This window comes from Larus michahellis, chromosome 13, assembly GCF_964199755.1.
Source record: "Larus michahellis chromosome 13, bLarMic1.1, whole genome shotgun sequence".
Lineage (NCBI taxonomy): Eukaryota > Metazoa > Chordata > Aves > Charadriiformes > Laridae > Larus > Larus michahellis.
In genome coordinates this window covers 16,521,025-16,535,944 of record NC_133908.1, presented here as the reverse complement: position 1 = coordinate 16,535,944, position 14,920 = coordinate 16,521,025, and the positions used below count along the sequence as shown (strand labels likewise).

The following is a 14,920-nucleotide window of genomic DNA, read 5'->3' as shown; positions in this document are numbered from 1 at the left end:
GTCAGTTATTCCTGCAATGAAAACCGAAGAAAGAAAAAAAAAAAAAAGTACTTTTTAGAGAAAGTAATTCCAGTTACTAAAAAATTAGCTTCAATAGAATGTACAATTTCTACAGATAGCAAAAATGATAACAGTTAAGAAAACTCTTCAGATCTCATCAGGATGCTTTCTTCAAGGACAGCAGAAAATGGCTCAGCTCCTGGAGAGCAGAGGGACCGCCCAGGCAGACACGCTGCAGCCCCAGAGACACAGAGACCAGATCGCCACTGCCAGTGACGCGGCGGCACAAGTCTCAGCTCCTCGCGCACCGAGAGGCAAAGCAGCGAGCTTACAGAAGGCCAGCCCAGGGAAGGAACACCGAGAGACAGGACAGAGTAACCTACTTGAAATAAAATATAAAATGGAGAAAAAAGAAACATGCTTACGCAGCTCGTTTCCACACCATAATCAACTTGTCATCTCCCCCCGAAGCCAAGTAAACGCCATTGTTTGACCATCGCACACAGTTCACGCACGCTGAAATGTAGAACAGAAAGTTAGTAAGACGAAATATGAGAATAAGTGGTTCTGGACTGGGGACAGAGTTTATAAGAAGCAGAACCTGACAGGAGATGTTTAGGATTTAAGTGTGCTTTTTCCACTCAAAGCAGTTGCTCTGTCTGCTTTAGATAAATGAATTGGTACTTATCTTTCAATGGCAGTTGAGGAACTTCTTATTTTAAAAAAAAACTATTCCGTCTTTAAAAAAGCTTCACCAAAAGCAGCTCCAAAGAAGATTAACATTCATCTAACAAAGGAAACTGCTTGTGGTACATGAGGTGGGATTAAGAAGGCAAAAAAGGAAAGATATATGTTGAAGACAATAAAGGGGACAACTTGTTCAGGTAACTATATATTCAAATGTAATATGCAATAAATCCAGAGTAATTTAGAGCTACAACCAATATATTTCCCATGATGTTTCCTTTATACGTATTTCTTCTCTTGCCCTTTCCTTCAGATCTCCCCAGCTTCTCAGAATGTGCGTTATCAATTACTTTGTGGCCACAGCTGGAAAAAGTTCATAGGGAGGAGATTTCCAAAGGTATCTGTATTCCTCTGGACCTTTTCCCACATTTTAACAACATCTTCTGCTGAATATCTAAAAAAGTATATAGCCAAAGTATGCGATCACTCTGCTGTATTTCATTGATTCTTCACCACTGGACAGGGCATGACTGTTGTAATTACAAACATGTAATGCCTAAGCTTTGGCAAATTACCAACATTCGAGAAAAAAAAACAAACAAAACCAAAACCAGAAAAAAAAGCTTTGTAACCTAAGTGATTGTCCATCTGACAAAGCATCTTGGGAATATTTTCATTCTTTTCATCTTCCTCTTTCAGGACAGGAGCCATATTCCAGATCACTACTTTCCCAGAATCCTGACCTGTAAGAGAACAAAAAGCCCCCCCTTTAAAATACACGCAAAAAAGCTTTTCAACTTAATGTCAGTTCCAGACCAGATGCTAAAATGCAGGCATCGCTGCAGTGGGAACTTTGGAAACATTTGAATACAGATGCCATTCTGGTATAATTACACCAAGTCAGAAGTGGTTTATTTTTCTTGACGCCATTAAAAATAACATTGTTCAAAAAAATCATATTGTATGTAATGACACCAACTATAAGGATGAACTATTTATAATAAAATTGTATTTTAAAAGAGAAAAGATACATTCAAATCCTAAATTCCAATTATTGTAGCCAACATAAAATTATTCACTATTGCAAACCAAATAATATTTTTGCACGTATTTCTTGAGCTATTCCATTTATATAATTCGATTTTTTTGTTCCAATAGCTCTACTATTTGGCAGGTCAAAAAGCCCACTTCACACTCGGTTCCTCTTCAAATAAAAAAAGATATTTGGCCAGTATGGCCACGACTCAATTATTGCATCTACCATCTCAGTGATGTCCAAGAGGACGAGTGCATCAGAAAACGCAACCCTGCCTTCTGCAGCGTTACTGCACTTTTCAGTACATTTTAATGACTTACATAATTATCTGTCCCTTAGAGATATGTGATGTGGTTTTGAAAGGGTCAAACCAATTAAAGCGTTGGGAAGGCACAAGATTATTATTCTAGCCCAAAATTCTGCCTTCTATCAGTACACAGACGTACCTTGTCCTCCTGTTGCAAACTTGGTCCCATCTGGGTGAATGTCCACTGAAAATATTGGCTTTCCTGGAATTAGAGAACAAGCAGCAACATTCTGAATTGTTTTACAGTCAAGAGAATGCAGAAATGCCAAAAGAACCGTAGCTCTTCTGGCTGGCGAATAGCTTTCTTCTTCTAAAAGCCAGAGTTGTAAGAATTACAGCTGACTACAGGAGCTGAAAGCAACCTGATGACAAAAATGACAGCCTGTGAAAGTGTATATGAAGGTTATCATGCCGCAACAACCCAGCGGTAACTAAGGACACTGCATCCAGCAGGATATGCCAAATGCCTCAAAGCAAAACAATACCACAAAGCAAGTGCCAACACGGAAAAACGGCATTTGAGTAAGGAATTTCTTCCACGTTTTTACACTTCATTAGCTGATGACCTGAAGCAAGTTTTGTTTTGGTTTCTGTTTTTGTTTTTTTAAAATCCTCCCCAATCTCAGGCTGCATCTGGCGGTCACACAATTACCTGTCTCAAATTTAAATTCTGTTGTTATGAAACTCTCCTACCCAAAGACTAGCTTTTTTCACGGCTTCCATATAGAAAGAGGAAGACTAACCAACTCTAATATTACTCTTAAATCTTTCAGTTCTCCATATGCTACATCTTTCAGAGGGAAGCTGATAGTTTTATGAACGCATCAACCCTAGAGCAGATAAGTAACGCAGCTGGGGAGCAGCTCTGGAGACCAGACAACCCTCACTCCCAGCCTGTTCTGCTCCCACCCCTGGATCACACACGCTCTCCTACACGTTCACAGCTCGTTCAGCCCTTGCAGGAGGAGAAGGAAGGAGAGAGAAGTAAATTTACTGCCTTTCGATGATGCTCAAAGAGCTACCGTGAAGGAACCTGAAGGATTACCTGAAGGAACATGCATGTGAGTTCCACATTCAAGTAATTTTTGGCAGCAGTCTGAACCCTTTCAAACTGGAATGCTTCTGCCAGCAACATCACACACGTGCCAGTATAAAATAAGGCAATTTATTGTAATGGCCAAAAAAACTAGCACACACATACCAAGATTACTCGATAAATTTCCCATGTGTGTCAATTCTTGCACTATATCTTCATGATAGGTTAAGACACAAACAATAAAACCTGGAGAATTTATCCAGTGATAGCTTTTATGTTGCAACTGTAGCATCCAGATTCCCCGACGCTAAACTACTAACAAAACCCTCATCCAAATATGGAGCATTTCTCACTTTTTCAGAGATATGAATTTTGCTTCATATCAATTTTAATTTTGTTTATGTTGACTTGTTTTAAGGTTTATTTTATTCGGATTTATATTGCAACTCTGACATGTGATTCCCCTTAAAATTTTTACAGGCAGCCAAGCAAAGGCCTGAAGTACAGTAAGATGGCACTCGACTCACATTCCTTCCACCTCCTTTAGACCGCATAAAACACATAAATTGAGACTTAGCTGTGGCTTTTCTTCAGAGCATTGAGCCTGATTCTATCTTTTATTCTATTAACTTGAATGTAACGTACAGGGCTAAGCTGAATATTCTGAGAAGCACAGGCAAGAAGCAAATATTTATTTTTTCCTTCTCGTATATGGAAGTTCCCTTAAATTAAACCAGAAATTGAAAATAGTTCGGCCTATTGACACTTAGCGAAAGAGGTCATTCTGTAGACCTTACAGGCGGAAGAGGTTACACCTTTTCAATCTGCATCAGTAGTCTTGGGCAAGAAGACTTACTACACTGCCAAATCTGCCACGAGGCAGGAGGAGGAGAGCGCTCCTTCCAGGAAGCCAGTTATCAAAGGCCTTTGAACTGCGCTGACCCGGCTCCCTTTGCCTGTGTTATCATCCGCACCTACTGGAAACAGTTCCCCAGCAAATCAGAAGGAACAGCAACCTCTAACACAGGGGCATCGATAATCAGGAGGAATTACGGCGTCCAGAGCCAGCACAGCACCTGTGAACATGGCTTCAGAGTTTACGTATTTTTTAGTTTAACGATACTGTATTTAAAACTGGTTTAATAGATGCAGTCGTCTCATACAGGAAAACTCATTCCTTCTCTTATCCAGTTGCACCACTCGTCCTTCATAAATTTGGCTTTTGATCAAATGAGCACCGAGCAGATATTTTCATAAAATATTATGATCCTAAAAACTCAGAACTCAGTGGAAGTCATCAGGTGACAGAGCATTATTTTACAAGGGAAGTTTAAAAAGGGTATGGACTTTGCACTCAGGAAAGGCAGCGCTAATAAATGAAGCCCTCAACAACAAATCAAGTCTCCTACGTGGCTCAACTGTAATCCAGGAAGGGACCTTATTCCACAGGTAACTAATCACACCCAACCATCTGCCCAGTAAACGTGGGCTTTTCAGCAGAATTTACCAATAAGCTTAAAGCACGATGACTTGTGAACATGAGGCCCGTCAAATTAATCTCCTATCAGAGCCAAGTAAATACTGTTTCCATCTGATGGATGACTCCTAATAAACTGGACTACTTTCAGAGGTCTCAATCTCACCAGCAATGTTCAGATGCACCCAGTGGTTAACCTTTAAACACAGGCTTTTTGTCCTGAGAAACGTTAGTTTATTAAATCAAGTTCCAGACTTATAGGAGTTTGCACAGATAAGAGTCTTCCATTTTCCATATACCGGAAATCTGTCAAACTACACCCAGCCCCAACCTGTCACACTCTCTTCTTAACAGACATTCTGCATTAACCAAAATACAGACAGCAACTGCCAAACGCCATGTCACGTACTGGCACAGCACAGTACTTACAAGCCAACCTGGATGAAATGCTATTTACAGGTCCGTCTGGATTTTATCTCAAACGGCTTTGGACATTATTCCAAGATCCAGGAGTAATATGACTAAACATGGACCATTCAGTTGGTTAGAGCCCACAGTTTCCAGTTCACAACACTTTTACTGTGCTCTTCAACTATAAGATGGAGTAATTTTAGCAGGGGAGGAAGGCATAAACTTAGGCTGACAAAGGCCACCCAAAGAGTGAAGCAACTCCTTACGGAGTGGCTCAGGACCACGGGACATAAGGATTTCGTTCCTGGCTCTGGCTGCGATGGGCTGTTGGTGGGGCCAAGCGCAGCGGCAGCCCTGTGGGGACGCCAGCAGGAAGCACTGACTCCTGGATATCGGAACCTGAGCTTCTGCCACTTCACCCGTAAAGATGACTCGTGCCCATTTTTCAGGCAATATCAGAGCCACTGCGTGTTTCAGCACCAGAAAGCTCAGAGGCTGACGGTGGTCTCATCCTGACTAGAGAGCACATAATTTGGACCCTTTGGCCGATCCTCAGAAAGGAGCTGCAGCCTCTGCTATTTATTAGAGAGCAGCATATCGAGGTCACAAGCAATTCAGCTCCTCTCTAGCACAAAGACCGCATGAAGTTTCAAGTCAGGTTTGTTACACACTTGTATTCAGGAGCAGAGAAAAGGGTGAAACACACGGAGCTCCCTGCAGCACGTTCCAAGTGTCAGCTTTCGGGCAAGAGGCATTCGAACTGGCTCGGGAAGGAGCATCTTCCCACTGTCCCGCTGCAGGGCTGCACGTGCCCTTCTTGGCGGCTGAGACACACAGGGCTTGTCATGATTAAATTCGATTACTTAGATTTGAAAAAAAAGGACCACTACTAAAGCTACCTGCTTATGAATGTATATTAATTCTTTCACGATCTAGAAGGAAACTTATGTTTTTAGTAAGTTTGCTCTCTACAGTGTTATGTCTATTCCTTAAAATACAGAACAGGTTCAATAATCATTAGATTGTTTGCCCAAGCAGATCAACACTTTTGGTGCTGGTTTCCAATTTTATCAACCTAGAGATGTCAAATGACCTAAAAAAAAAAAAAAAGAAAAAAAAAAGAGAGCAGATTAAGTGATCGCAGGACAGAAATTCAGCCAGACAAAGTCATTACCAGGGTGCTCTTTCCTGCAGGGCGCTGTTACCAAGGGAATACCATTTACAGTGGTGGCCAACTGCCACGGGTTAAAGCGACAAGACTTGTTCCGTACTATTTGTTGTTTATAAACTGATCACAGATACTGGGCTTTTCCTCACTTCCTTCATTTTCTCAAATTAATGGAGAAGAAGCCATTACTTGATAGTGACTGCTTCCTTCCACGTTTTTATCTGATTCCATTGTTAGACCCCGTTGAAACGAGCCAAAAGGCAGAAGGTCCCTGTTTCAAAGTGCCCAGATGCTTTCCCATGCCCCTCACTGGAGAAGTGATGAATTTCTGTACAGCAATCATGCATCAGAACAAAATGTAAGTGAAACTTAACTAGTAGCGTTAAAATCTAAGTGTGTTTCAAGACACTTTGCCCTCTTGCAATAATTCCTAAAAAAATAAGTTTAAATTATTGAAGCTCATAGCATCACATTGCATATGGAAGCAAAGCAGGTTGATTAAAACCAGAACACCTTACGATAGACCAGATATCTTCCTGGATTATTTAAAGAACCCAAATATACATTATGACTTAAAGAAATACTGATAATGAAACAAGCTTGGAACAAAAAGTTCCAAGCAAGGTATGGAACAAAAAGTTCCAAGCAAGGTAATTCAAACCCAAGAAGAAAGTCCCATCTTTAAAAGAACACAGCAGCTGAAGAAAAAAAAAAAAACAAACAAAAAAAAACAAACCAAAAATATTGTGTCATTTTTGTTTAATTTTAGGCAATAATCAATGAAATATAAAGACAATTTTAGGTGAATTTCTACCAGAATATGAATGAGTTTCTATTCATTTTGCTTCTAGACCATCTGATATATAACATCCCACATGACTCACAAATCAATTCAAATATTTACATTCCACCATTACAGCTTGGAGAGATAATAAACTCCGTGCCTATGCTTAAAGAGAAGCAGGCTCCCGTTTCTACAAGGTGTTACACATGCACAGCACCTTGGGCTTTGCAGGGGTTCCTCGGAACGGCAAGGGACCTCCCTTCCCGTGCCTGCACCGGCCATCGTTAAGCACCATATACCCGTGTGCCGCTTTGTAGAGGTACTGCATGGAAAACTGGGAAGGAGAAGCAAACCACTCATCTGGATCTTACAGTCACCCGTTCCTGCCCCCACCATTAGACCGCGCTATCCAAGATTCTTCGTTGCTCTAAGCCAAAGAAACATGGAAGAACACAACAATAATGAGAATTCCACACAAAATCTAATAAACCCACACTAAGAGTGCAAAAAGCTTACGGAAAATGCATCTGAAGAAGTAGTATTCCCAATAAGTACTCAGCTAAAGTGACATTAAGAACTCCAAGACAAAAACCTGTAGGGCCAAAATGCGTTCAAGTGCTGTTACGGTAAACACACAGCATCTCGGCCCAGCAGCACACAATTCCCAGGTGTACTGAATTGCCCTGCTACGACACTAACTTCCAACGTCTATTATCCCACGGAGAATGCATGCCTGTAAGCATCACTAAACTCATTCTCGTCCATTCGGTAAAGTACAAATCCCAAAAGTGAGCGGGGAGAGGGAAAGGCAGGAATGACAGCGCTTTGATCTGGCGTGTGGAAGAGCCAGTCGGGCTGTCAGGACTCTCGCTCACAGACCAGCAACAGCGAAGCAGCCTCTTGTGCCCGTGGGGAAAACAAAGGGAGTCAAAATCATCACAGTGAGTCTCCAGTACACACAGTATAAATTATCTTTACCCTGTTTCTGGAGAGGTTTCGGAGCAAACAGGGAGGCCAGGCCCATTAAGAGCGATGGAGACAGCTTGTGTGCAGCAACGCCTGCAAGATCCGGAACCTGGGTACGTTAAAAGAGCCCGACCAAACTCACCAGTTTCGACCCTGCACTCCTTGCCCCAAGGACAAGAACGCATGAATGTCAGATAGTCCTGAATACGTTAGCAAGACCTTAAAGTGTTTTACAAATGAAGCCAGTGAAGAATGTCTGTTTTGCAGGTGGTGAAACTACGACAGTGACTCGCCCAAACTCATCCCAGCAGGACAGTGTCAGAAATAGGAATAAAATTTGGGACTATTGAGGCCCTGTGTAGTGCATTATCCACTAGACAAAGTATCGCAGGGCTTTATAAATGCGGCCTCACTGCAAACTGCTTGGCTGAAGACTATCTCCTGCAATGGTTAGACGCATTTTAAATTGATAGAGATTTCAAATACCCATATCAAAAGGTGCACCCATTCAAGAAATAAGGAAAGAAGTGACAGATCTAATCTCTGTGATCTGCAAAGATTTAAGCCCAAAGTTTTTATTCAGCAGCTTGTAAGTGGGCTCCCACTGAAGATCCAGAGAGGCGCAGGACAGTCTGCCCACGGGCAGCCAGAGGTTAAGAGGTAGATGCTACATTTATTTAGATTAACCAAGCAGAAATGTAAAAAACGTCTCAAATAAAGTACTTCCGCATTTTTTCAGTTCACTACAACCTTTCGTTAAAAGGCTGAGTCCATCTGCTGACTATACGGCCCCTGGAGAGCAGTTCAAGTAAAGACACGAATTTCAACTGGAGGCTTCAGTTCTGAAATCGTGCAGCGCGGGGGGACAGCAGGGCGGCAGACAGGCTGCGGGGGGCTGCAGCTCTGGTTTCTGACCTGAAGCGCACTTCTGCAGCTTGGACAAGCCGGTCTCCGGCCTGGCTTTATTGTAGATACCAATCAGCCAGATGAGTCCAACTACTGACATTTACACCAGGGTATAAAATTTGCCGTTGAAATAAAGCTGTGCACATGAATTTGAGGGCAAAACTTGCACAAACAGAAGTGAGCTCTTCACGTTAGATTTCTTCTCACTGCTCCGCCAGGATCAGAACAGGGGTGACTCTGGAAATTCAGCAGTGTAAACGCACAACAGAGATGCTGCCCTGTACTCGCCACGCCAGGGACGCACAGAGCTTTCTGTCGATATCGACACTTCATTCTGCAAGTGTTTTACCTCAGAAATCCCTACAAGACCACCAGAGGAGCGGCAGGCAGGCTACTACATAACTTCGGGGAGGTGTTTCGAAAGTGCAACGGGGAGAATCCCTCTCCCCCGCGGCCAACGCCAGCACGGCGGCCGGTGCTGCGGCTCACAGGGACGTTAACACCGGCCCCGCGGGGGAACGGCCGGCCGCGCTCAGAGCCTGCGCTGGTGCCCGCACACCGCGGCCGGAGGGGTCCCCGCACGACACCCCCCCGCCTGCGCCGGGCCCAGTCGACCCCCCGCGCTCCCGCCCGGCGGTTCGGGCGGCTCCCCCCGCGCAGCGCGGCCCCCGCCCTTCAGCCATCTTCTGGGGCCGAGCCCGCTCGCCACGCCAGCCCTGCGGTCTGCAACCCCCGCTCCCGGGGCCCCGGGCTGACCCCCGCCCCCGGCACCCCGGGGGGACGGGGACTCCCCGCTCCCGCCGCACCTGCCGCCGCCCGCACCTCCCCGGCGCGGCGGGGCCCCCAGCGGGCTGCCGGCTACCAACGGCCCCGGAGCCGCCGCCCCCCGCCCGCGGCCCGCTCCCCGCCGCACCTGCCCGCCCGGCACCTGCCGCCCGGCCGCCGCTCACCATTGTGGTTGACCCAGGTCGGCTTCAGGAGCTTCATTGTTCCCCGCCCGGGGCCCCCGCCGGCCTCCGCCCTCGGGACCCCAGGGCGGCTCCGCCCGGGCTGCCTCCGCGGCCGAGCGAGCGGCGGAGCTCAGCGGCCGCCGGCCACCATGGGCCCCCGCCGCACGCCGCTCTGCCCACCCCCTCCGCCGGCCGGAGCCGCCTCAGCGCCGCTCCATGCCCCGGCGCCGCCCCTGCCGCAGCCCCCGCCGCCCGGCCGCATCCCCCGCTCGGCTCCCGGCGGCTCCCGGCAACGCCGGAACTCGGCGCCTGGCAACCGCCTAACCGGCCCGGCGGGAAACAGCCGCCCCCGAGCCCCGGCGTTCCCGGGCCTGGGCCGGCGGGGCGGGGCGCGGGCGGGACCTCCCCTCAGACCGGCGGAACGGGGAGAGGCGGGAGCGGGAGCGCGGTCGGCGGGGAGCGTGGGGGACACCGCCGCCACCTCAGGGCGCCATGTTGGCGGCGGCGGGTCGGGGGCTGCGCGGGGCTCGCCTCAGGTAGGGCCGCGGCTCGGGGCTCTCTCCTCGCCCGCCCGGGAGGGGGACCAGGCCCGGGGCTCGCCGTTCGGCGAGCCCCGGGCCTGGTCCCCCTCCCGGGCGGGCATCTGTAGCTTCCTAGCACTGAATAGCCCGAATTTCTCCTCACGCTTTGTCTTCCTTATTCCTCCAGTTCCTGGCTGCCCCAGGCAGCCCCCAGCCGAGGCAGTCACTGGCAGACATCGCTGCTGACGGCCCGGGCGTCTCTCCCCGCCAGGTGAGCGAGAAGCGTTTTCATCCTGAGGGGAAACACCGATTTCCCCACGTCCAAACTAACTTTTAACTGTAGAGATTTGCTTTGAAGTCGCTACGCGTAAAAGCGGTTAAGAACCGTTGGCCTCGTGAGGGGAGTTTAATGGTAACCTGTACAGTTGTCGCTTTATGCCTGTGTGTAGTCGTGTTTGCTTCCTTAACCACAGAATGTTCGGATTTAAGCTGTGCTGCAGAATTCCCGTTTGAGCAGCAATGGAAATGAGAGACGAGCCGAACAGAAAATACTGTAAAGTGGTGTGTTAGACAGCCTGCATTTACCTTTATGCCACATCTTGGTATCTGTGGGGGGGGGTTTTGATGCAACTAGATTAAAGTGGTCTCTTACCTAGTAGGTACCATCAGTGGGGACCGTTTCACACCATAAAGGTTGGTTGTTTGAACCATAACCCGCTGTGAGGATTTGTTTGTGGAGTCTGGTGTACGTTATCTTGGGTATATGGGGTCTGCCTGGAGAAGCACAACAGGAGTGGAACCTTGAATTTGGTTCCAAATGTGGAAATGGGTAAAACCACTCCCTCTCTTTAACATGAGATGGCAGGAATATTGCAGATAAACCCGTTACCTGCTCTGCTGCACCCTGGGCTACTGCAAAACAATTTCAGTTCAATTTTTGTGGAACCTCCTCAGGTCATTCTGATGTTCAGCACAAAATTGGAGGTTGCTTTTCTCGGGCTGGTCCCTCTGCGGAAAATCTCACAAGACATATTACTGTCTCCTGGAAATTACACTACTTGAATAAAGCTAATGGCTAGAACCTCTACTAGGGACCAGATTAAGCAATGGGAAGGAACATCCTCAGAAAAGTACAGTGGAAGTGAAAGCTGCTGCTGTTGAATTAAATGACAAAATATCTTCTTTCATTCACATAATTATTTCCCTTGTAGAGCACAACCGAAGAAGAAGAAGAAAGTGGATGTAAAGAAAGAGCAAGCACAGAAGGATCGTATGAAAAAGAAGATTAGAAAGTTGGAAAAAGCTGCCCCAGAAATGATTCCAATTGAGGATTTTATAACCCCGCTTAAGTACTCGGATAGCAACAGGTAAGTAAGGCCGTCTTCCACCATGCGCTTGCATTCATGGGAGAAACACTTCTCACTTCTTTCTCTGCAAAACTGCAGTATAGTGCCAGCCTTGGGACAAAACCTCATCTAATTCTACTAGGACAAAAACGTGGAAAGCAAATTTTATTTGCTTCTGCTAAAAGTAGTGAAAAAATAGAAACTTGAATTTCCTGTTAGAATCACCATGGAAAATCTCACAGACATTGCATGAACGAAATGTATTCTCTGGGTTTGGGCGTTTGGATGGTTGTTTTTTTTTTTTTTACTTTATTTGCTCTTTGGGGTGCAGGCCATTTCCCTATTACAGTCTTATCTTATTCTTTACCAGGGTGCGAAGTCTTCCCCCTCTGTCATTTGAGGAGACCGAAAGAAGAGTGTTACTTATGAAAAAGTGGTGTTTGTTCAAGCAGAACCAAGATAAGGCAGAAAAGGCAGCAGTCCAGGCCCTTGTAGAGGCTCAGCAAGAAGCACTGAAGGAATTGCGCCTTGAGTCGGAGGAGCTGTACCAGGCAGCCATCAGACGAGATGAGGGGCTTTTCCCCTTTGAGAGGGATGGACCTGATTATACGCCCCCGCTGCCGGGTTACGACCCTCCAGAAGGGAAGTGCGTTGATATCACCAAAGTGTATACGCAGTGAGGGAGGAGTTTGTTGTTTGTCGGGCATGAGCTACTCCGCTGACTGAGGGAGGAAAGCGTGTAATAAGGATAAACGATTCCTTCTGCAGGTTAAAATACTGTAAGAGTGTGACTGTAAAAACATAATATTGAAGTATCTGTTTGGGTTTTTTAAACGGCTCGCTCAGTAGTGAGACACCCAACAACGCTACACGACCTTACACGTGTGCCATGCTAGAACAAGACAAAGTGGTAGCGTTTCATGGAGTATTTTATCTTTCTGGCCTTATCTCTCTCATCCCTCCACACGCTTCCCAGCAGCATTTTTTTTTTTGTTCTGCATGAACCCTAATTGTGCTGTGAGGAAAGGATGTCACAGCTCCCCCCAGCACAGTCTGTGCTGTAAGGGAGGCAGCAGCTGACTCTTTACTGCCTTTCTTTTTGGACTCAGGGAGGTGCTTCTGCATCTAAGAGGGAAAACAGATGGAAAACATACCGTGACAAAGCCAAAATTGAGTCTGGGGTTTTTATGTTGCCATGTAAGCATTGTAACCAAGTTTCTAAGGGTTTGCCCTAAAACAAACAGGTCTCTTTTCATTCATTTAAACCTTTATTTTTGTAGTGCTGTTGAACACTGCCATTGACACATGTGACTGTTGGAGAGCAGGCCCAGGCAGGGGGGTAGTTTGAGGGTCTGCAGCATCATCCCGCCAGGTGAGAAGCTCTTAACCCACCACAGCCCGGACTCTGGGAAATGCCTTTTCGATCCGGTTGGTGTGATCGTCCTGAGTCGGCAGGCAGGAGCCCCAGCCGGAGTCTTGTCTTCCCGTGGGACAGGCTGGGGGTGGGTGCCCTGTTCCGGATGCGCAGCGGCGGCTGGAGGGGAAGAGGTCCTTGTCTAGCGAGAGGAGCTACAGCTCGGGAGTTGCCTGATGAGAGGCTGCGATGAAATCTAAAGCGTAACACAGTAGTAACAGAGCAGAATCAAATTAAGCAGCTCAGTTGTCCCTTTAAAAAACACTGGGTGTTTAAATAAATTCTCTGTATTTTTGATGAGTGCTGAAGTATCGCGGGGCAGAGCTACAGTCGTGTAATTTCAAATGACATAGAAGGAAAACCCTCAGCTCAGCTCTGTGTTGTGTATTACGTTACTGACCAAACACAGCATAACAGCGTCGCTAGTTTGGTTTGTCTTGGTCGAGCGGCAGGTACCAGTCTGGGGGTGGGCTCTTCCTCAGCGTCCACACCGGAGCGTATTTCTGCCTTTCCGTAACTCGAGCTCTCTCGCTCTCACACAAAGCTTCCTGGAATACAGGGAAAAATAATACCATGACAATGTTGGATGTTTCAGTCTTACAGAGCTTACTTTCCACTGTGAGTATTAGAGATAAAACGAGGAATACAAGATGATTGTGCTTCAATAGACACGCAAATGCTGTCTCGGCAAGCCAGGATACACGCTTCTAACTAACTGTGTCGTGTTTATGTTTTGCTCCATCATGAAGGAAACCGCCGCTTCTCCGGCTGGGAGGGCGAGTTATGCTGCAGCCTGTGCCGAAGGGTGCCGTGTGCCCGCGGAGAGCTCCGGGACCCCCGGTACAGCTTCTGCCGGGGAGGCGGCAGCGTTGGCGCACCTGAAACCGAGAGCTTTCACACCAGGACGCTCAGCGTGCTCCCGCCGGGCTCCCTGCCCGCCCCCCACCCCGAGCCCTCCCCGCCGGGGCCGGGTCTCCCGCCGGCCCGGGGTCGGTGCGGTACCTGCGCGGCGGCGGTGCGGCCCCGCTCCCAGGCGCGGCAGGCCTCGTAGTCGTCCCGCCAGCGGCCGCAGGCCGGCAGCTCCCCGTGGGCGTAGTAGTGGTGGAAGGCGTGGCGCAGCCCGCGGCAGTGCTTCCACTCCCACCAGTAGTCCTCGCACGGCCGCGGCGGCTGCGGGCGAACACAGCCCGGCCTCAGCCGCCACCGCCGCCGCCCCGGCTCCCGCCGCCCCCGGCACCCGCCGCCCCGCTCACCCGCCAGCCCTCGCCGCCCGCCATGCTGCCGCCGCCGCCGCTCCGCCAATCCCCGCCCGCCTTACGGGGACACCCGCGCGTCCGGCCAATGGCAGGGGACGGCACAAACCGGCCGCCTCGTCGCCCCGCCCCCGAGCCAATGGCTGCCCGCGGGGCGCGGCTCCCCGCGCAGCACGTGACGCCCACCCCACCCGCCCCTAACCCCCCCGTTTTCCCCTCAAACCGCCCGCCGGGGGCGGGGCGCAGGGCGAGCGCGCGCTGCCGGCACGAGGCGGCCCCGCCCCCGGGGCTCTTCCGCGAAATGACGACACGAGGGACGCACGCGGCTCCCCGCGGGGCCGGCGCGCAGCGGGACGCGGTCCCCCTCTCCCCGCAGGCGCCGGCAGAGCGCTGCAGCCCGTCACCCCGCCCCCCCATTAGAAGGCACGTCATTAATCATCAATACAGAAGGCAGGTACAGGGGTTGCCCGGAGCGATTTAACACCCCCCCGGCGCCCTGCTCAGGGAGTCCCGGCACAAAAGCCCTAAAGGCCAGAGCGGGAGCCGGCCTTTGCACCGCAGCAAAAAGCTCCCCTCACACTGGGGCAAAAATACATAGAGGGAGGAAGGCAGCGTGAGGCTGCGGGCAGGCAGGAGGCGGGAGGGGAGCAGGCAGCCT

General features: G+C 48.8%; 3 protein-coding genes across 5 annotated transcripts in view; 1 reads left to right on the top strand and 2 right to left on the bottom strand.

Moving 5' to 3' along the window:
* HIRA (histone cell cycle regulator) overlaps positions 1 to 9,913 on the bottom strand; it is a 35,465-nt gene extending 25,552 nt beyond the window's left edge. For both annotated transcript variants that reach the window (XM_074606048.1, XM_074606049.1), the window contains exons 1-4: positions 9,729 to 9,913; positions 2,170 to 2,232; positions 1,320 to 1,430; positions 426 to 516 (exon numbers count right to left, since the gene is read on the bottom strand). In XM_074606048.1, coding sequence (XP_074462149.1) covers positions 426 to 516; positions 1,320 to 1,430; positions 2,170 to 2,232; positions 9,729 to 9,765 — 302 coding nt within the window. In that variant the 5' untranslated portion in view covers positions 9,766 to 9,913. The remainder of the gene's footprint in view (positions 1 to 425; positions 517 to 1,319; positions 1,431 to 2,169; positions 2,233 to 9,728) is intronic.
* A 204-nt stretch (positions 9,914 to 10,117) lies between these two features.
* Positions 10,118 to 12,412, top strand: MRPL40 (mitochondrial ribosomal protein L40). Its single transcript, XM_074606052.1, has 4 exons — positions 10,118 to 10,264; positions 10,437 to 10,520; positions 11,461 to 11,616; positions 11,966 to 12,412. The coding sequence occupies exons 1-4, from the start codon at positions 10,221 to 10,223 to the stop codon at positions 12,273 to 12,275; spliced, it is 594 nt and encodes a 197-aa protein (XP_074462153.1). The 5' UTR covers positions 10,118 to 10,220; the 3' UTR covers positions 12,276 to 12,412.
* A 432-nt stretch (positions 12,413 to 12,844) lies between these two features.
* Positions 12,845 to 14,405, bottom strand: C13H22orf39 (chromosome 13 C22orf39 homolog). Of its 2 annotated transcripts, XM_074606050.1 has the most exons (5): positions 14,263 to 14,332; positions 14,012 to 14,179; positions 13,726 to 13,887; positions 13,410 to 13,557; positions 12,845 to 13,205 (listed from the first exon to the last, which is right to left on the bottom strand). In XM_074606050.1, exons 1-4 carry the CDS (start codon positions 14,284 to 14,286, stop codon positions 13,432 to 13,434), a joined length of 480 nt encoding a protein of 159 aa, XP_074462151.1. In that variant the 5' UTR covers positions 14,287 to 14,332; the 3' UTR covers positions 12,845 to 13,205; positions 13,410 to 13,431. The 2 variants fall into 2 exon arrangements, with proteins under 2 accessions (XP_074462151.1, XP_074462152.1); XM_074606051.1 differs by lacking the exon at positions 13,726 to 13,887 and having other exon boundaries at positions 14,263 to 14,405.
* Between the last annotated feature and the right edge of the window lie 515 nt (positions 14,406 to 14,920).